This window comes from Strix uralensis, chromosome 17, assembly GCF_047716275.1.
Source record: "Strix uralensis isolate ZFMK-TIS-50842 chromosome 17, bStrUra1, whole genome shotgun sequence".
Classification (NCBI taxonomy): Eukaryota; Metazoa; Chordata; class Aves; order Strigiformes; family Strigidae; genus Strix; species Strix uralensis.
The window spans coordinates 15,850,754-15,871,683 of NC_133988.1; the positions used below are offsets into that span (position 1 = coordinate 15,850,754).

Genomic DNA, 20,930 nt, shown 5'->3' on the forward strand with positions numbered 1-20,930 from the left:
TAAAACCAAGTACTTCATCCGTCAAATCAAATGCCAAAAAATTTCCTTGGCCACACAACTCCAAATCCCTCTCAACCCTCTGCTCTTGGTTCTCCTGTCCCTACATTCACATTTACTTCCAGAACAGTCCTGATTATTATCTTGGAAAACTTAAAATAATCAACTTCCTTTAACAGTGCATTCCTTGTCTGAATAATGTTCAAATCAAGCTGAAAGTATCTGCAAGCCTTACTTCAGCCTCAGCTTCAATCTTATCCTCTTTCACCATTTTTTCCACCATTCTCTCAGCTAGTGGCAAAAACATCGTCTTTGAGAGGTTTTCATCCTGTGCTGAAATAGACTAAGGAAGAGAAGAATTATTGTAACAGCTCATCAACTATTTGTGTTATCCCGCCCACTGCTTTTTTCACATTAGAAGAGGAAAAAAGAAAACTTCAGGTGCTTCAATCCCCCCTGCCCAAAATCACACCTTCAGAGCTGCCATTTGCCATGTGCAGAGAGCAAATGCCCTGTTAAACGGCAGCAATAAAACCAGCGATACATGGAAAAGCTCACTCTTAATTACACTGGCCAGAGACTCACACACCTAGGCACATGATACCCAAGGCAAGTAACACGTAGCGAGAACATATTTGTGTTTTCCATGGCACAGTAGTTTAGAAAAACGCGATTAACGCCCCCATGCATATTTTTTGTTTGGCCAATGATCTGTCAGGCCATCTGATCAGTGCCTGACTCCGTGATCTCAACTAAGAGCTGATCTGCTGTCTCTTCCTGCAGACTTTCTGCAGTCTTAACGACACGCTAAGTCCAGAGCTCTCATTCATTTCCTCCTAGAGCCTTTATAACCTAGTTAGAGAGGCACAGTTCTGCCTGAGGAGTTGCAGCTATTTGAGGTTTTATTCATCAGCTCTCTAACTAAAAAGACAGTAGGGTACTAGTCCAGGTGAGAGAATAATTCAAGTTGTATAAATGTGGCAAGACAGACCAGTTAAGTTGCATTATAAAAACACTACAGTGTTCATTCTGGACCACAGCAATAGTGATACTTCAGGAGGGCTCAGTCCCCCCAGCATAATACAGAAACAGTTCAAACACACATTTTACTTAAAATAAACTAGTATTCTCACTCAGAACATTCCTATATTTGCATTATATCTGCAGAGAAAGTCAAACTCATTTGCAACACTGTACACACCTGCATAATCAGGCTCATCACAGACCAAAAATAGTAAGGATTTTTGGGTACAATCTTATAAAGTGCCATTCCAGCCTGAAAAACATAAGACAAGGTTTCATCATTCCTGAAACATAATCTGTTTGTAAGCTCTCGTGACAGACAACACAAGCTAGGCAGCAATGATGGCAGGAGACAACACAGAATTAGAACTAGACGGGAAGACTTTTATCAACCCATGAGCTCTTCCATCCTAAACACACATTGCTGAAAAAGAAAACAGAGGGTGAAAACATTGCAGGGAGCAAGTACTTTGTGTAGGTCTGACAAGAAACAGCGATAAGCATGCGCATGTACAATTGCCTCAACAGATGACAGCTTTAATTAGAAGCGGTAACTACACCAGGAAGCAGAAGACTTATTCTTTAGGAGCGAGGGGGATATTTCCAGTGCTGATTTTCACTAGCATGTTCAGTCAGTGCTAAAAGGCACACCAAAGCACATGCCTCCCTCATGTAAGCAACCGCCTTTCAACACTCATTTCATACATACACATACCCAGATACCTGAAACATGAGGTCACCTTTATGTGCAAAGTGGTTAAGCAAAGGTTGAGCTGAAAGCTTGCCCGTATCAAAGCAGAGCCAATGTATTCCAGATTTTCTAGCCTAACACTGTTATTCACACAATTCTCTCACAGATTTCCACTGCCTGTATACAATGAAGGACTTCTACCCATATTAATTTTAAGAAATTACAATTAATACAGCCTACTACCACAGATGGACTTTTGGGCCAATTTCCTGTCTGCAGTCTCAATTTGCATTTTCCAGTACTTTCAGCTGAAATACCCCAGAACACAGGATGCTGAAGTTTATTTTCACTCTCCAATCGGTCAGCATCCACGTGCTCTTTGCACGTCTAAGTCCTTAGGTCGAATGCACAGGCCAGTCTGGAACACCCTACTCTGACAACGTCTGGATAACTTCACTAGATACATGTTTGTATGACATTTTAAACATACAAAAGGTTACATAAATGTTAAATAGCGTTGTCTGTGTAAGACTTGCATTTTTTCCACTTGTGGTAGTAGACAGGATTACAGTTAACACACAGTCACCTTTCCAAAGTTTAGATTGTCATATGAGGTTTGTAATTTCATGTACATTAATAACTTAGCCCCCATCCTCAGCTGGAGCTCAAACAGCATACAAGGTGGGCTACAACAGAGAATAACATTTCTGCTGTTCAGTTATTTAAACCAAACTTGTACAAAAATTCAAGTCACCTTAACACAGTGGGAACAAGAGGGAGTTTAGGACTCATTTACTTGGCTCTCTGTGCTTTTTTATACAGAAGAATGAGCGCGCATGCTTTGAAAAGAATCTTCCATTTATAGGCATTCTCCAGGCACCTAATTTGGAAGGGATGAAAACAAAACTAACCAGCATGACACTGTTCTGCCAACTGAGAAGATGTACGTAAAGGAAGTGCTTTTTAGTTTTTCTTCACTGAATTACAACCAATACAAACCTAGTTATATGTTAGATTCCAGACTTAAGAGCATGAGCAAGATTACTTTTTTCTTCCCCAAGACAACAACAAATTAAGGAGTAACGCAAGTTTCTAAACATGGATCAGAATATCTTGCTAGATCTTTTTCTATCTATTCCAGAATTCCTTTATAATACACCTCCTCATATGTAACCACCACACTGTTCCAGACAGGTTGACAAAAACCTCCCAAAATAACCAACATATTCTATCAGACCAGATATGCACACAAAAGGCTGTCCTATTCCCGGCAAGGAAAAGAAAGCATTTGTCTTCAGATAACCCACCCCCTAAATAACGGTCTTTTAAGCCTTTCTGTAAAAACTAACGTAACTTCTGCATTAACTCAGCTTAGCATTCTGGTAGATTACATATAATATGAAAAGGCATTAACAGTAGGAGATATCGAAAAAGACACCTTAAAATAACCAATAACGCAAGTTGTTGATCGTACCTGTTGCATCTTCTTGTATTCTCCAACCCTGGCATAGGCCATGAAGAGATGAGAGTGATACTCTTCACTGTTGGGAACCTTCTTAACAGCTGCTTCATAAAGTTTAGTTACCAGTTCCGCTAAACCAAAACCAGATGCTTGAGTTAAGACGAATTTGGGAATAATTTTAAAGCACAGTTCCCTAAAGATAGCATCAGTGATACTCTGAACAGCAATCCAGTTACACTCATCAACCACAGAAATGGCCCTCTCTCCTCCAAGACCCCAAGCACTACAAACATTAGGCAAAGGAGGAAAGTGCTTAAAAAACCAAACCTCAAAATAGAGTTAACAGCAACAACTGAACTGCTCAGAAGCACTTACGTCTTTTTCTCAAGAAAGTTTATCTATTTTGGAGCATTAAACTGACCGAAGATTACTGCTCCTGGCAGAATGACTGCTCCATGTGAATTATGTATCAAAACACAGAACATTTTCGGAGCCTAGTATCAAATTAGTTACTCTTATTGCAGGTTTACGTATGTTAGTCATATCCTGTTATTTCCTAATTGCCTATTTTAGTACCCTTAACAACTAAAATACTTCACACTACACTTTTTAATAATAGGTCTATAATGACTAAATACTTATAATATGCAAAACTTCTTACGTTTTTATCCTTCCAGATTTTTTTTCCTTACACATACAATTATATCTCAGCGTAGTATTAGAAAACTAAATGTAATTTGTCTTTCACACAGTTTACATACACTCGACACATACATAAAACATCTAATTACAATTTTCTTGCAGGACTACAGGTGCCCAACACCCACTATTTTCTTTCTGAGTTATAAATCTAAAAGTTAGAAACCTGAGCTTAATGCTTATGCAAGTTGTTTAGCATTTGTTTATGCTGTAGTCACACATAAACACAAAAATTCTGCATTATTCAAGAAATGATGCTTTAACTCCACATGTACATACACACAGACATAGAGAAAGAAATAAACTAGGAGAGCATAAGCAGCTGCTGTATTGCAGACTGATACCAAATATCTACTTCTACAAAAGTTGTTTCACCCCACTGCCATTGCTCCAGCAGTTCAACAATAAACGTCGCTGCTACCACCACCAAGAACCACAAGAAGCAGCTAGAAACAACAACTATTTAGAGCCACAGTTAAGCAGTATATAAGGTCTGGCTTCTTTCAGAAAAACATGTGCAATTTTACTCAAATATTCATGATTTAGTATTTTTAAAATACCTTAACACTACAAGGAACTGGACTAAAAAAGCTAGCTGTCAAACTGAGAGACCAGGATTTCCCTTCTGCTTGTCACACAGCTTCTTGAGGCCTGAACCCCTCGACTACAGTCTCAGCGTTAAGCACACTCCAAACCACAGACCATGTGATCTGTCATCTCCACCACATCGACTGACAACAAATTCCAGTAGCTGTCATTAAAAACACAGTAAGTGAAGTCATAGGCTGATCGTGATGAATGATTATTAGCACGCCATTCATTTAGGAACTGCGTACACAATAACATTAACGAGAGAAGCCTAAACAAGGTTCTTTGCTTTATGGAGATCGCTAGAGCCTCAGAGGCATTTGTAACAGGCATCATTTAAATTCTCGGAGTCTCTTAACACACCTATACACGAGCCCTGGACTTTACACGTTTTCCATGAAACTGGGGGTCACGCATACTTCTGGAAGTACATTAGTAACTATGATTTTTAAGAGAGGCAAAGGAAAAAGCTTACGTCTATGCATTTCCCGGTAAAGAATAGTTAGTGCTTGCAAGGAATTATCATCTGTGGGTTCAAGTGCTGCTACTTCTTGTGCCAGAGCATACGCTTCATCTTGCTTGCCAGTTCTCTGCAAGCCAATTGCCTTTAGAACCTATTGACACAACACAGAGGCAGCTGTTAGAAACACAGTTGGCAGTTACCAGTGAAAATCCTCTCATTCCTGGTGAGGAGAGGCAGTGCCCAACCACCTCATTACTTCTACAGAACTTCAGGTTTTGTTAAGCGTCTAATCCATATGGTTGTAGAGGAAAACTTCCAAATGCAAGCTGCATCAAATAGTGTGGCTTTGCTTTCTTAACAACCACGCAGGCTGCTCCAAGGCATCAGCTGCCACTCAGTTTTCCCTACCTGCAGACTGAAAACTGACCAGTCCTGCCAATTTTATTATCTTTTTTTTTTTTTTTTCTTTCAATAAGTGGCCAGAGAGAAGTGACATAAATGAGATTCAGGTCAATGACACTCGCTTCAGCTTGAGAAGCTTCAAAATCTAGAAGCTGTACGAACTGTAGAGGAAAACCCACAGGGAAAAGAGAAAAGTAGAAAGACAGTCATATGTTCAGAAAGCCAAGGAATAGAACTCCTTTCCCTTCAAGGGGGGCACGGCAAGGAGGGCAGGAAACAAGAGGCAGAAGAGCAAATGCCTCCAAAATCACCTTGCTATGTTTTACTAAGGACTACACCTCCCAAGGAAATGTTTTCGTCCAAATTACTACAGATGCGTATTTCAACCTAAGGTCTAAAAAGAGGCGTTTTTAAGGCAAGTCCATCCGCCATGGTCACTTGCAGTGGCTCTGGCAGGGAGCTAGACAATTAGCTCAGGTGTAACCAATTACACTCCAGTCATTAGAGGCACCTCACCAAGAGGATCCGTGCAAGTTTTCAGGCAAACGTGATATTGTGTGAATTAGAACAGCCAGAGATGTTCCAGAGGGTTCAGAAAACACCGTGGTCCCTGGAAGATCACGGACCCTGCTCGCAAGGCACAGCGAGACACTCCAAGTCTCGGAGCTTCGCTCACCACACGAGGTCAGCGCACTGCAGTCACGCTTACCTTTGCACAGTGAAGGTCCTTGTGTTTTTTGAGCAGCTTATCCGCTTGCTGGATTGCCATTTTATTATTGCCATTATCGAGATAATCTGCATAAGAAGAACATATTTAGCATTATAACAGAACACAAGACCCTTCTGGAAGCTATCTCTAATTTTACCGTGGAGTATGTGCCGTTAGGCCAGTAGCGCAAATTGCATTTTTCTTGTACAATTGCTACTAAGCCAAACGTTCAGGAAACATGTCATTTTGTAGATGAAGTATTCATCTCGCTGTACTAGTTTTACTCATTCAAACAAACAAGCTTTTGTAATTACTCCACATAGATCATTACACCAACAAAAGAGACATAATAGAGCGGGTTCTGCAGCAACAGCTCTTTGCTAGCAATGGAGCTTAGGCACTTTGCTTCAGTAAAAGTAGAAATTAATTTGGTGTGCCCTTGGGAGACTTTCAATGACTTTTAACAGGCAATAGGTTAGAAACTAATCACTCGCAATGTATTAAAACATCAAGTGAGAAGTCCTACTTGTCCACACCATCCATACTTCAGGCAGAGCAAATCTGTCCCCCGACAGCGTATCACTATGCTTTCACCAGGCTGGTTTTAAAGACAAAAAAGTGAAGCTCCCCCTGAGAGCTTCCCAGGGGGATATCCACTATCCAGTAAAACTTCAGCTATAGAAAACCCCTGCCTCAAGACCATTTTCTCCTTTTTTCAGCTCAGTATTACACTTTCCAGCTTAACCTACAGTGCATCATCATGTTATTAGACAATTACGGAGCAATTTTAAATTAGACCGTGAGCCCCATATGCTTCCCCTCCCTCAAACATTCATACTTACTAACCAAAACCCTGCAGAAAAGCTTAGGGGCACCTGACATGCCAACAGGGAAGGGTCTCTGCTCACACTGTTCTGGCCTCTCCAAACTGCGAACAGAGCTAACACCAGTTAATTGAAATTATGTTACACATCTTTTATTCATAGAGACTGTAGTTCTCATTATGGGAGAGAACTCTCTTACCAAGTAGAGAGGTGACCTTTAGTAATTCCCTAGTATATGGTACAAAGTGTGCATCTATACTAATGAGATTTATATTCGGCAGCTTTAACATTTGCTTCCATGGCCAAGTAAGTACTGCAGATTTAAAGCAGAGCTAATTGGACTCCTGAGACCATACAGACAAAACCTCAAATGAGGCAGCCTGCCCACACTAACCAAAATGTTGCTGCATAGAATTTAGTTTGAAACTGTAATATGTTGTCTTTACACAGGTTAGATGGCTTTTTAACTTAAGAAAACCTGTGCATCACCTTTAACATTACAACTTCAGCAGCGATTTCTCTGTGAAGAGGTTTCAAAACTCTCTTCATACATCAGCAAAGACTTCTTGATTTAAGGATCTGTGTTGCACGGTTCACTTACAAATTATCTGCCACACTGCACTACCTGTCTTGGGATTGTTTAACAGCTGTGCCGATAAGATCTCTGCTTTAGGTCTCCTAAAGTAAATCAAATAAACCACAAACCTCTCTAAACTGCAGCAGAATAAAAAGATTGTATTTTGCTAACAAGTAAGTTTGTTGGAAGCCAAAGTAGCTGGCAACTTCCAAAGGAATTCAAGCTAAAGGAAAATAAACTTAAGCCTGCATTAATTGCAAGTCTGTAGGTGGAGGTGTTCAGCGGCTGGAAATGCAACACGTGAACCTTCAGGTGAAGGGAGAACAAAGCAAGATGAAAGATAAACATAGCTGTCAAGGAACCCTGAATAACCAAGACACATGGTGCGAACTGAAAAGCACCGGTTTAAGTCAAGGATCGGACCTTCAACCTCACGCTGTGCGTCTCCAGTTGATGACTTTTGTGAAGTTGTGTATTTACCTCTTTTAAGGACATATACTTTATTTCAGATTCTGCAGCACCAAAGCCTGAAATCAAATCTTATACCACTGATAATCCTTTCTAGAACCAGCAGAAAGCTATTTTAAAGCTCCCTCCCCAACAGCTATACTCTCTGAAATTAATACAGTGAAATACCTCTCCGTATCATCTGCTTTAATATCGGTTGAATTTAACAAGCTTTTTCCTTTAAGAACATTTGAGATGTTACACAGGTCATAACACAAATAACTGCACCTTAATAAGAATGCCAATCACAGCATGTACAGAAAACTACGGAAAAGACTTAGAATTGTTACATAAAGACGAACTGCACTGCCACGCTCGTAATTATGCAACGAACTTTAAGACAGCTGTGTGCTTACACTTTTAGTCCAACAAAACTATCTTCCTCCATTTCACTGGAACCCATCACGGATGCAAGTCTACACCGCACCGTCCTCGCAGCAAAGGACATTCCCAAAACACAGCTCATCCCAAAATGAGGGCAGCTCTCCACTTGTTTGCAGGGAGAGATTTTTTTCCCGCTGTTGAAAAAGTTGAGAACGTTTTCTGAAATCTCTATTCTTCAATTTTAGGGTCAAAACGATACATAGCCTGGGGAAGTATTTTTCTTTTTCTCTGTATTTGCATAAACAGAGACGTGCTTGTCTACAATCTCTTAAGCAATCCCAATTGCACGTAATACCCTTGGAAATATTTGGGGACACCTTAAGACAAGAGGTTTCTTAACAAGACCATCTTCTTCCAACTACTTCCCTCTCGCCTCCCCATTAATTTCCGTAACACCGTAATTAGTCTGTGCCACAACACACAACTTTAAAGTTTCCCTGACTTTCATGAATTAATCCATTTCTAACTTCTCTGCGGCACAAAACAAACGCCGACCGAAGTTACTCCGACCGAGAGACAGCGGCACCGCGACCACCCCCGCCGCCTGCCAGCGGGCTGCGCGGCCCCTCCGCGCCTCCTCCCGGACGTGGGTGGGGGGCTCCGACCGGGGAGACCCCCCCGAGCCAGGCAACGAGGTGGGGGGGCTCAGGGGAAAGCGACGGAGCCCGGGTTCCCCCCAGCGCGGCCAAACTCCCACCTCCAGCCCCGGGAAGGGGGTGGGGGTGGGGGAAAGCCGTGGCCAGGCTTCGCGGCATCCCCCCGCACACTCACCCCGCGGGCTGACCGGGGCAACGGCGCCCGCGGGAGGCAGGACGGAGCGGCGGGAGGCCGAGAGCCTCCCCCCGCGGGGAGGGGGGTGTGTGTGGGGGGCGGCCGGGGCCGCGCTGCCCCCTCGTCCCCGGCAGCGGGGGCTGCCCCGCCGCCGCGGGGATGGGGCAGGAGAGGCGGGCGGAGGGCCCCGCCGGGGGAACCAGCCAGCGCTGAGCCGGGCCGGGCCGCCCCGCGGGCCCCTCCGCGCCGTCCCCGGGCACCACCGGGCCGGGCCGGGTAACCCCGCGGGGCCGCGGCGGCGGCGGGGCGGGCTGGGGGAGCGGGGCCGGGGCGGGGGCCGCGGGGTCCGTACCGTAGATGGGCCGCAGGCGCCGGTCGTTGGGGTCCTGCACATGGCCCCGCGCCGCCATGATGAGAGCGCAGAACCGCAGTGCGCAGCCGCCGGCCGGGCCGGCCCGGGGGCGGGGGTGAAGGGGCCGGTAGGAAGCGCGGGGCGGGGCCGGGCTCCCGGGGAGCCGGGGGAGCAGGCACGGAGCTTCCCCTTCTCGGGGCTGGGGCCGTTCCTCCCCGCGCTGCCGACGGTGGTGGTGGTGGGTGTCTCCTCCCCGCCGCTCCCCTGAGGCGCGGGTCCCTCGGCTGAGGGAAGGGAACCGCCGCGGGCCCCCGCGCTGAGGGAACGGGCGCGTCTTTGCCGTGAGCCGCTGAGGACTGCGGGGAAGCGGGGGGCCTCTGTCAGCCCCCGGACAAAAAGGAAAATGGCTATAGCTGCCGTGAGCGAGGCGGAAACCCGGCTGTGTGGCAACTGGTAAGAAACGAAACCGAGCGCTTGGCTGGGGTGGCTGTGGGGGGGTGCCTGGCCCTCGGGCAGGCAGGCTGGGCGATAAGCACGCAGTATATATTCCCTTGAAATGCTATGAAATCCTAGAAGGTGCAAATTAATAATGAACGTACTATCTTTTTAAAAACGTTTGGGCTTTGGTTTTACCTTGTGTTAACATCTTACAATTTTCCCAGCCTTTACCCAAGTTTCTCACTGAACAGGCAACTGGATAGAAACCAAAGTGTTCAAATAGAAATAAAAACTTGATTTTCAATGAGGAACACGTGAAGTACGTGAATTCAAGTTTTCCTTTAGCAGCCAAGTGGCTCAGAAGCAGAGATATAAAAATAGAATCAATAGACACGTATTGTGGCGGTTGTTTCTCTTTGCTAACAGTTCTCTTCCTTCAGAAGCTCGAGTTGTTGGTAATACAGTTACTGATAATGATGTCATCTCAGAAATTGCACCTTGAACACAAGCAACTACAGAAATTAATTTTTTTTTTTCTTTTTCTCAAAGAGACATGAGAATCCAAACAGTTTCTTGCAACATCAGGCTAGTTTGTTTGCAAGCAGCGAGTGTGTGCAGTTCGGACACTGCTGCTGGACTTTGTTGCTTTGCCAGGCTGTTGGCTGCTTGGGATCCGGCAAGGGAGAGAACTGAACAGCTGTAGTGTTCTTCCTTTGTGACACGGAGGGCGCTAAGCAATAGGTTAAAAAGTTAATTTTGGTGTTTGGAAGGCTGATTTCTTGGGGGGAGAGATGATACATCCATCTAGAAATGATGTTACCTGCTTGAGGCAGGAGTAAGGGCCAAGCTCCTAGTGCCTCAGTTCTTTTTGGACCTTTAGAGTTTGTAAGCCTTGCATCCTCCTCAAGACAGGAAAATGAGTATCTCAGAAATGAGGCGAGTTGCGGAATTTTGGCTACAGAGTAATATGGTTACTGCTATCATTCCTTGAGCAGATCTGGCCTAACAGGATCTGGTATTTATTTTTTCCAAGCAGAGTGCTGTTCAACCTCTCATAGCCAAGTTATTTTCAGGAAAAAATTTATCTTCTCAGATTAAAACTAAACTTGAACCTGGTGATAACTTACTTGTCTTTCCCATAAGGAAATAAATGCGCCTTGATTTTATCTTAATGCAGTATGAAAATTGTGACTTTTGCATCCTCTATATGTTAATATCCCGCCTATAAAGGAACACTGAGGCTTGGTCGGGCTTGCTTTTCTTTAGTTACTCAGTTCTCTAAACCACAAATTCATAGAAAGCTTTCTTAGGACTTTTTTTGTTATGAAAAAGTGCTTGAAATTGTTGTTAGTGTATTTTCTGCAAAGTAACCTCTGACTTTCTCATAGCAAAAAGGATATTCCTGCTGCTAATTTCATCATTCATGAAATCCACTGTAGCAGAAATATTGAAGTATGCCGCTACTGCAGTGAATCAATCCCAAAGTCTGAAATGAAGAACCATATTGAGTCCGAACATGTGCAGGTGAGAAACAAATTTGCCCTCTAAGTTTCCTGATTTCTATGGCAATTAATCTAATGAGGTCTGTTTATTGTAGGTTACCTGCAAGTGTAGGATGAAGATGGAAAACAGCCTCTTGAAGGATCATGAGGTTGGTGGACTTGATATTATTAGACACTTGGAAGATACTCTACGGTATTTCCAAGCACTGATTCTAGAGCCTTTCTGTCAGCCAGGACCTGGATTCCAGCCTGTGATTTGTGCATCCTTTTTATTGAACCATGCTTGATTAAATTCACATCCTCTGAGAGAAGGTGGTTGGAAACTGCCTTAAAGCTGCTCAAGTCTTCATATCAAAGGGGTATCTGTGGTAATTGGTGATTTTGTCCTTATTAGTGATTAAGATGGAAAATGGTATGCTATTTCAAAATATGGTTAACTTGACTTTTTTTCATCCCTTTAACATTACGCATTCCTGACTCTGCTGCAGTCATTATGTGAGTTTTAATAACTCATTATGTCCAAACAAACTTTTAAAATAGCTTGTAAAAAAAACTAAAATAGGACGCAGTGGGATTTTCTGAGTTTCTGAATCCAGTTGGCTGCTGTCACAGGCAACCTTGTTACAAATGTCAGTACCTTCCCTTCCTATGGGCTCATTTAAAGTCAGCTCTAGAAGTGCCCCCTAAGTCTGCTTATTGCTGAGGAAAAAAGGAATTTTCTTTGAAGATACCTCCTGTTCAAAACCCTGGAAGTAGTTTATCCTGCATGTTTGTGTGTAGTGCTTTTAGTTTTGTTTGTAAAGCAAATGATGATGTATTTTTGCAGCATCTGCAATTATAACGGCTATGCTTAATCCCTTTTGAAGGGCAACTTACCTGTCATTCAGTGTAGTGTAAAGGACATTTGCAAGCAATTCTTGTTGAGTAGCAAATGAGCTGTAAATCTGTTCCCTAATAGAGCACACACTAACATGTTTTTTAGCAGCACTCAGTGAAATGTGATTAGTACTGGATTTCAAGGCTGTATCTAAAAGCTAACTTCAAAAAGCACTATGTGGATCTGCTGTCCAAGCGTTACAGATTTAAAAAAACTGTTCTGAGCATTCGGAGTGCTCCAGCTGGCATGTTTATGACTACAGAGGTTATACAACACGTTATTCTTACATTTCTCATGCGGTATCTTATTCCAGGCTATTCTTTAGTGTAGCTTTGGATCTGGCTAAAGAAACAATAGACCGCTCAGCTCTTAAGGAAACTGAGAACCTCCCTCCACTTTTGCCTCAGTCTTCCATATGTGAAGAATAATCCCTCTTTCTTTTTCCAGGCGTCAGCGTGCCCTCTGCGTCCTGCCCTCTGCCAGTACTGTGACATACAGCTTACTTTCAACAAACTCCAGGAGCATGAACTCTACTGCGGAGCTAGGACTGAGCCGTGTGCTGGCTGCGCTCGTAACATCATGCTGAAAGATCTGAAGGAGCATCCTTGGGTCTGTGGGCGAGAGGAGAAACGAGAAAGTGGAAGTGGAACGGTGCCTCGCTTGGAGGAGGAGGAGGAGGCAGATTTGCACGCCCTTCGAGCCATCAGAAACCGACTAAGATCAGGTAACTACGCTGGGCCTTTGTGGAGGGTGCCCAGGGTGCTAGAAAAGCAGATTTACAGCAGCTGTGTAGGAGACAAAACCCTTCAGGACATTAGCAGAAGAAATGTTTCAGCAGTACAAAGAAATCAAAAGCGAGGTGAGGGGTAGAGAAGAGCAGTAATTGGCTTCTAATTTGGCATTTGGCAGCAAATCCAAGTGTAAGGTTTTGTAATGTGAAAATACTGAATAATGGAAGCTCCAGAGGCGCTGTGAGCGGGGCTGTTCTACCGTGGAACAGAACGGCGAAGGTGTAAGCCAGCTGAACAGAGGGCTGCTGAGGTACCTGGTGTGAAAGCCCAGTCCACTGCCTGTCCTGTCTCAAAGTATCTAGGTGAAACATGAAATTGGAGTTGTTTGCTCACTGTAAATTCTGTCTGGTTTTGTTTAGCAGCTGCACTCCTCTTTCCTGCAGTCAAGCAGAAGGGTAGATAAGGTCTGGATGTGGGTTCACCTCCATAGTGCTGCACGTTTCTGCAGTGCCATCCTGTTTGGACTTAGCTGAGACTATTACCAACGCCTCTGCTTTTTCCCGAGGCTCTAATCTCTCACCTCCACGTGCAGGGATCACGTCACCCTTAAGACATGGCCTTGCCGTGGGCTCTTGGCTGAATCTCTGCTCTGCTCTATGCCCTGGGCTGCTCAGAGGATTTAACACTGCAGACTACTAAAGTACAGTCTTTGCTGTAGAAGGCTGCCTGGCTTGTAGAAATAACTTCTGGGCTTAGTTAATAAAACTGACTAATCGGGAGAGCTGTAATTTGTAGGACACTTATACTAACTTCCAGAGACTACTCACAAGTAGTGTTTTTATGCACGTGTAAGCTTTGTTTAAAACTCCCATGTGATCAGTACAAATGAAATACCAGAGAGACTTGAAACAGCCAGCATGGGTGAGGAGCACTTAGCCTGTCTTCAGGCATCATCAGTTGAGTCTTGGGCCCTGTTCCCAAAAACTGGTTTTCTTTTCGGTGTAGCTTTCCCACCAGAAAACATTTCATGGTTTTCTTCTGTACATGTATAGTTCCCACTGTTGTCAAATGTGGTATCATTAAAAGGAATTTGTTTTCCCATTGATATGCTGAAAAAACAAAGCTGAAGTGTTTCAGCCTTGTAAAAAGGACAAGACTACAGTATATTACTTGGACCTTGTTCACAGTGTGGGTCACAGAAGGTTCCTCAGTGACCTCGTAAAGCTCCCAAGAGGCTTAAGTTCAACCTTTTGGAGTAAGAGGAACGACTTCCTTCTTTTTCTCCTTTTTTGCTTCTTAGAAACAAAAATAGGGTGACTGTTTTCCTTCTTCCTCCCGAATTTGATACAGGTGTCCTTCTAGGCTTTGAAACGCTGAACTCCGTGAGTGTCCACGTGTGAACCCCTCACGGCTGAGCTAGCGTCATGGCCAGAAGGGAACTGCTAGTTGTAGGCTTAATGTTCTCTCAAATTTATGGTATTTATCTTTTGAAGAGGATGAACTGGAGCAGCTGGAGAGAAATGAAAACACTCATTCTTCACTTTATGAAGAGTGGAACGCTGATTTAGACTACGTGTTGGCTCTTAGCCTGCAAAATGAGAATAATCCTCACAGTGATACTGCAGCTGAAATTCCCAGCGACTCCTGGGAAAACTACTACACCAAAGGGTCTGTGCCATCTGCCCATCTTAATGAAACAGACGAGTCGAGTATCTTCTGTGACTCTTTAGTGTCTTTTAGCACATCAAACCACATAAAAAGTAAGTATAAATGCTGTTGTGGTGGTGGTTTTTTCCTTAACGTTTGAGGGGAAGGGAGAAAGAAAGAGAGGATTCTTGGATTGGGACTGTCAGAGATTATCTAGGTATTTTAAAATGTCAAAGTGAGTCTCTCTGAGACTTCCTCTAAATCATTTTTAGGCAATTAATACACAGGAGATTAGACTCTCCATGAGTACCATTCTTCCTTCCTTTCTTAAATTTTATCTTCTGCTCCCTCAAAACTTAGCAATATTAGTGTTTAAAATAGTTTCTTTAAAAGAGATATTGCTAAAGCACGACAGCAAGGGAAGAAGAAATAAAAGCAGCAGTGAATCTCTGACCTTGATATGTGGCGAGAGCTTCACAACAACTGGGTAGGTGACAGCTCTCCTGTCAAAGTAAACATGGTAGGAAGGGAGGATCTGGGGGAGACCTGACGTGCCAGCTTATTTTGAAAGGAGAAATGGTACTAAAGGGTTTACTGAAGGCAGTAACAGGCTTTTTTACCGTTTGATGTATCTTTGACCCCAAGACATTGTTCTCACTCTGGGTGCCGTGAATTTCTGATGTGAAATTCGGCGAGTGGGACTCGAGTAGGTGTTTCCTGAGTGTTTGCTAGGGAACAGGAGCCTGTTCCGCAGGGATTCTGAAGGCAAGTAGATCCGCCTGCCTCAGGCTTCTCTGTGGTAGAGGATATAACCATTACGTACTTTGCAGGCGATGAGGTCGTCATGCTGCCATGTGAATTTTGTGAGGAGCTCTACCCTGCCGAAGATCTGATTCTCCACCAGGTGTAGTACTTTCTGGTGTTGTATCTAGGGGGTTGCAGTAAGGACCTTTTTTCTGTTACTGCAACTGAAAAAGGGTGCAGTCGTCACTCAGCGGTACTGAGAGAACTCTAGCAATTTGGTCTTTGGGTGGTGTTGAAAGTCCATCTTTGCTCAACAGGAGAGCTAATTTTTCCGTGTTGCTTGTGTAAACAGACAGGTTGTAACCCAGCAAGTGCCTTTGCCTCATTCAGTAAAAGAAGTTCTTCTCCAAACCTGCGAGAATACGATGGCCTGCGTGCTCTTGGGTCCAAAAGCCGAAGGTCTCTCTCTTCATCCCAGCCCCGAGCTGTCCGGGCAAAAGGAAACATGATGTTTCCGTGTGAATTTTGTGGTATCCAGCTAGAAGAGGAGATGCTCTTTCATCATCAGGTACTAATCAGAACTTGATCTGCTGTGTCACATCCAGTTGTTCAAGAACTGTGCCAAGTCCCACGGCCTCTTGCTGTGGCACGTTTCAGGAATTCAAGTAACTGTCCCCTGTGTCAGGTCTTCCTCACCAAAGCTTCTTGGGTCCCATCTAAAACGTTGTGCTATGCTGAGGCTCTTACTGAAAAATAACAATTATTTTGAAAGCTCTTGTAACGAAAACGAAACAAAAGGCCCTGAAATTGCACAAGATACTGTTTGACTTACACATAAAGGCGGTGTTGAAACCAGGATGTGTGAATCACAGCTAAGGTGGCAGAGGAGCACAAGCATAAGACTGAGAGAGAGGAAGCAGAGAACAGGCTATGAGTCTAGGGGGTGGAGGAATGTCTCAGAGGGTAGATGTAGAGACAGAGAAAGGTTAAGGGCGTGACTATATCAGAAGCTCAGCCTAAGGGAGACGTGGTGGGTTTATGAAATGGTGGGCACTGCGGAGTGCTTACTAGGGTGTTCCAGTTCTTCTGCTGGGGGATGCTTCTCGTATGGGAAGAACACCAGGTCTCGGTACTGCTGAAGCTGTTGCCACTTTTGAGGAATGCTGGGCAGATTTGGGGAGTGGCTGCACCACCAGGTACACATAGAACCAGGTAAATGTGCTGACATGTCCCCAAATCTGCTCCAGCTGGTATCTGCCCACTCTGGACTGGGCTACTATAACAGACAAGTTAGGGAAATGCTGAGCTTGCTTATTTTCTGTTTCACGGTTCTTTCGCATTCTTAGTCCTAACTAACAAACCAGCAAAGCTGTATTTTGTTTGTGTTTCTGGGCCTTTCCTCTCTAGGTGACAGTAAAATCAGTATTAATAGAAATGAGATCTGATACAATTTCATAGCTTACCCTTTGCTAAACAGTCGTGCTTGGCATGAAGGAGAAGTCCCATCCACTTCCTATTACAGTTGGCTGGTGGAAGACTTTTTTTTTCCCCCCCCTCACCCTATCTAACTATTTTGGAAATGCAGAATGCAGAGACTGCTTTATCTACCAGCTTCTACTATTTTTGGTGAAGTTTGTGTACGATAATCAGGACTTGTTAAGAATTCGTGATGGGAGCTGAGTTGCAACAATATTGTTTGTTTGCAAACCATGAGAAGGACACCCTGTGTTTAAAGTTTTGTGTTCCACGTTGTATTCCTGGTATCTAACAAAGGTAACAAATATTTTCCTTTCTAGTTCCTATTTCTGTTTTGTGCCCTCTGGGTTTCTGTCTCGTTTTGTTGTTCCTTGCTGTAATTAACCTGCTGAAAAACATGGCTTTACAGCCAGGATAGCCAACAGGGGCATTTCTGTGGGCAGCGTGACTTGGAAATCACTTTTAACTTGATTTTTGTTGCTGGGTTTGGTTTTTATGATGACACTGATACCAGGTTGATACCGGGAACTTGATCGGAACTATAGTGACAGCACCTCAGGGCTGCTGTCCCCCAGCTTGGGCCTGGCTTTGCAGGGCCCTTTTTAGGTGTGAGAGGCAGGAGACTGGGTAAGGCAGCGCAGGGCTGTGGGCTGGCGGTGAGGCCCCAACACAGTTCCATTTCTGTTAGGTCCTGTGACAGCCAGTGATTGTCCCTCAGCTCTGTGTCGTTGGCAAGTGATACCCGCCTCTTCCGAAAAACAATCCCCTGCTGACCTTCATCGTGCTGAGGGGCGATGCTCTGCAGTGTTTTTACAGGAATAAATCTGAAGGAGCTGTGGTTTAAGCAGCCAAATGTGTGTTTTGCTGTAGCATCACTGCGATCTGCGCCCGGCCAGCCCGGCTGCCGCCTTTCCCCCGCCGCCTCCAGCCAACAGCAAGAGAAGAGAATCGCCAGAGCCGGCTCGGAGACGGACCAGACACCAAGGTGTGGGCAAAGCTCGGCCTTACGCACGCTCTTCTCCTTTACGTTTGCAGGAACACGCTGCGTGTTCCCAGCCAAATAGATGTTGTTACTCTGTTGAGCGTGTCCAGAGAAGGGCAACAAAGCTGGTGCAGGGTTTGGAGCACAGGTCTGATGGGGAGCGGCTGAGGGAACTGGGGGGGTTTAGTCTGGAGAAGAGGAGGCTGAGGGGAGACCTCATGGCCCTCTGCAACTCCCTGAAAGGAGGGTGCAGAGAGGGGGGATGAGTCTCTTGACCCAAAGAACAAGCGCCAGGACAAGAGGGAATGGCCTCAAACTGGCTGTGTTTGCTGTTCCCATTAAGCGCTGCATTCTTGTCCTCAGGAGACGTTTCTCCTCGATGCACAGAAGGCTTCGGGCAGCGCAGGCTGAGCTGTCCCGCACAAGGGACCAAGCCACTGACTAACGTGGCAAACGCCAGGACCACGCCGTCGGCCTCTTCAGCGCGAGCTGGGGCCGCTCCCGATGCGCGAGGGAGGCCCGGGCAGGGGCCTGGCAGTGAGGGGAGACCCAAGAACAGAGCTACAAGCGGAGCCACAGCAGGGACAATGCCACGTGCGAGACCTGCTCGGAACTTCCCGGTGGAAGGTTTCGCATCCGGCTTCTCCAGGACTTCTCCAACCAGACCCAGGTGACGCCTTTGTTGTCCGTACAGGGCTCGGCTCAGCGGCGCTGCCAGAGCAGGTTTTGCTCTGCTGAGGGCCCCTCACTCCAAAAAGGCCATTGAATGACTCGAGCGTGTCCAGAGAAGGGCAACGGAGCTGGTGCAGGGTCTGGAGCACAGGTCTGATGGGGAGCGGCTGAGGGAACTGGGGGGGTTTAGTCTGGAGAAGAGGAGCCTGAGGGGAGACCTCATGGCCCTCTGCAACTCCCTGAAAGGAGGGTGCAGAGAGGGGGGATGAGTCTCTTGAGCCAAGGAACCAGCACCAGGACAAGAGGGAATGGCCTCAAGCTGCGCCAGGGCAGGGTCAGACTGGCTCTTAGGAAGGATTTCTTTGCAGAAGGGGTTGTTGGGCGTTGGAATGGGCTGCCCAGGGCAGGGGGGGAGTCCCCATCCCTGGAGGGGTTGAAGAGTCGGGTTGACCCAGCGCTGAGGGATCTGGTGGAGTTGGGAACGGTCAGTGTGAGGTTCATGGTTGGACTGGAGGAGCTTCAAGGGCTTTTCCAACCCAGATGATTCTGGGATTCTGTGAAAGCAGGGTGAGGCCTTGGGCCAGGCGCGTTCTGATGTCCTCAACAGCAACAAATCCTCTGCCTCATCTCCTCGTGGTGTGAGTGTGGGGTCCCTTGTAAGGTTTCACTTGGCTGAGTTGGTCTGGTGCCAGTTTCAAACAGCCAACTGAGGCTTTTCTATCAAAACAGAGCGGACAAAATGGTTGCTGGAAGAAAATGTAGGATAAGGCCTTGTTCTCTGTCCGGTGTAGTGCGCTCAGCTGAGCTTTTCCCTTCGCTCTTGGGATAAAATCTGGTTCTTCCACTACATGAATAACTGGCTCAGGAGCATGAAGGGCTCTTCCCCGGCCTCCCTGGTTGTATGGAGTGGGCAGAGCGTGACCGGGGCAGGCTCCCTTCCTCTGACTGTCTCCCTCCTCTTCCTCTCCAGCCCCAGCCACGCAGGAGGAAGGCGCCTCGGGACCGGTGCTGTGGGCTGCAGGCGCGGGAGCACGCAGGTGAGGCAGCGCGGGAGGAGCACGGCCAGGGCCTGGCTGGGACCCCGAGGAGCTGCAGGGAGGCTTTTATTAATTACTTCTTATCAAGTACTCTTTGAAAGCAGCATTTTTACTTTTTTTTTTTTTTTATCCCCTTTTCCCTTGAGGCAAAAGCCCAGAACCCAGTGTCCAGAGAGGCAGAGGAGGAGTGACTCACCGCTGAGAAAAATCCACGTTTAGCACTCTCCGCACTCTAGCTACACCCTGTAGTACTTATTTATCTGAGCACAAGTAAATTCCTGTATTGCTGCGTCATTGAAGACTTTCTATGAATTTAAATTTTTACAGGCAGTGATTGTTTTATATATATATATATGTATTTTTAATTTGTGAGAGTATGCTACAGGTTTTAACTTCCGTGCTGGATACTAGCACCAGCCCAAGGCAGCAGCTACACGTTGCCCTCGGGAAGCACCTGGGTTCTGTGTCCGTACAGGCTCTTTGTGACACCGAGTGACAGAATTTCAGCTGTACGGAGCTCGCAGCGTGTCCTGGGCTCCTTCCTCAGCTCCTTCCTCGCTCTCAGCAGCACCAGGTGAAAATCAGACGCCGCTGGCCAGGCCGGTGTGGGGAGAGGGGGACAAGCTCCGAGCCCCTGGCTGGCTGGCAAATGCTTTTTAATGCTGGATTACCCCATGCTTTTAAAATTCCTTGTAATAAAATTTATTTAGTGCTGTCCCAGAACGTTGAGCAGTAAAAATCTGTTCCCTGAAGCGAGGTGGGAGCACAAGGGCTCTGCGAGGGGCCGCTCCCGCCCTGGCCAGCGCAGAACTGCGGGCAGGGGGCTTGGGTAGTTTGTGTTCCACTGGTATTAATTACCTCCACTAGGTCTTTGTTAATTTGCAGCCCTTGGGCTCTGGGAAGCAGTAAAGCACAAGCTGGAGCAGGCAGGGCCAAGATAATGACTGTGGGCATCAGCCTAATTAGCTGGGTACAGCAGATGGCATTAGCAGGGCTATTTAGCCCATCCCTGTTCTGAGGCAGAAGGAGAAGGAGCCTGCTTCTAAAATAAAGACATTTTACAGGTTTAGTTGTACAAGAAAAGGAGAATAAAGGTATTTAAAAAGGGGTGGCAGCCAGCCTTTGCTGAGGCTCGGGCAGGAGACAGGATTCTAAGCTGCCTCCTCAGGTGAGTGATAGCCAAGGCCTTGGTGCAGAAATCATCAGTGTGAAAATTAACAAACTACAGAGCAGGGAAAGGGGCTGAGGCTGCACCATTCCTCAGGGGCAAGAAATGCTGCACTTCTTCAGCGAAATACTGGCCCTCCTGTTCTTGCTTTCCCTTCTATACCAAATATTTACATTTCTGGTCTAAGTAACTACAACTGCCAGTATA

At 45.7% G+C, this 20,930-nt stretch overlaps 2 protein-coding genes across 3 annotated transcripts in view; one reads left to right on the forward strand and one right to left on the reverse strand.

Annotated features, from left to right (window-relative positions):
• The window catches only part of NAA25 (N-alpha-acetyltransferase 25, NatB auxiliary subunit), a 32,689-nt gene extending 23,142 nt beyond the window's left edge, over positions 1–9,547 (reverse strand). For both annotated transcript variants that reach the window (XM_074886799.1, XM_074886798.1), the window contains exons 1-6: positions 9,450–9,547; positions 6,035–6,120; positions 4,936–5,074; positions 3,186–3,304; positions 1,199–1,273; positions 233–340 (exon numbers count right to left, since the gene is read on the reverse strand). In XM_074886799.1, the coding sequence (XP_074742900.1) occupies positions 233–340; positions 1,199–1,273; positions 3,186–3,304; positions 4,936–5,074; positions 6,035–6,120; positions 9,450–9,507 (585 nt within the window). In that variant the 5' untranslated portion in view covers positions 9,508–9,547. The remainder of the gene's footprint in view (positions 1–232; positions 341–1,198; positions 1,274–3,185; positions 3,305–4,935; positions 5,075–6,034; positions 6,121–9,449) is intronic.
• Positions 9,548–9,569: 22 nt separating this feature from the next.
• TRAFD1 (TRAF-type zinc finger domain containing 1) lies at positions 9,570–20,278 on the forward strand. The gene is made up of 11 exons (XM_074886800.1): positions 9,570–9,902; positions 11,276–11,411; positions 11,485–11,538; positions 12,714–12,990; positions 14,491–14,757; positions 15,475–15,548; positions 15,741–15,956; positions 17,735–17,849; positions 18,210–18,516; positions 19,489–19,555; positions 19,702–20,278. The coding sequence occupies exons 1-11, from the start codon at positions 9,853–9,855 to the stop codon at positions 19,744–19,746; spliced, it is 1,608 nt and encodes a 535-aa protein (XP_074742901.1). The 5' UTR covers positions 9,570–9,852; the 3' UTR covers positions 19,747–20,278.
• Positions 20,279–20,930: the final 652 nt, after the last annotated feature.

Coding starts and splice junctions, on each gene's coding strand:
- TRAFD1 (XM_074886800.1), top strand. CDS start 9,853: ATGGCTATAGCTGCCGTGAGCGAGGCGGAAACCCGGCTGTGTGGCAAC. Junction 15,549..15,740: donor AAGATCTGATTCTCCACCAG/GTGTAGTACTTT, acceptor TTGTGTAAACAG/ACAGGTTGTAACCCAGCAAG. Junction 15,957..17,734: donor AGATGCTCTTTCATCATCAG/GTACTAATCAGA, acceptor GTTTTGCTGTAG/CATCACTGCGATCTGCGCCC.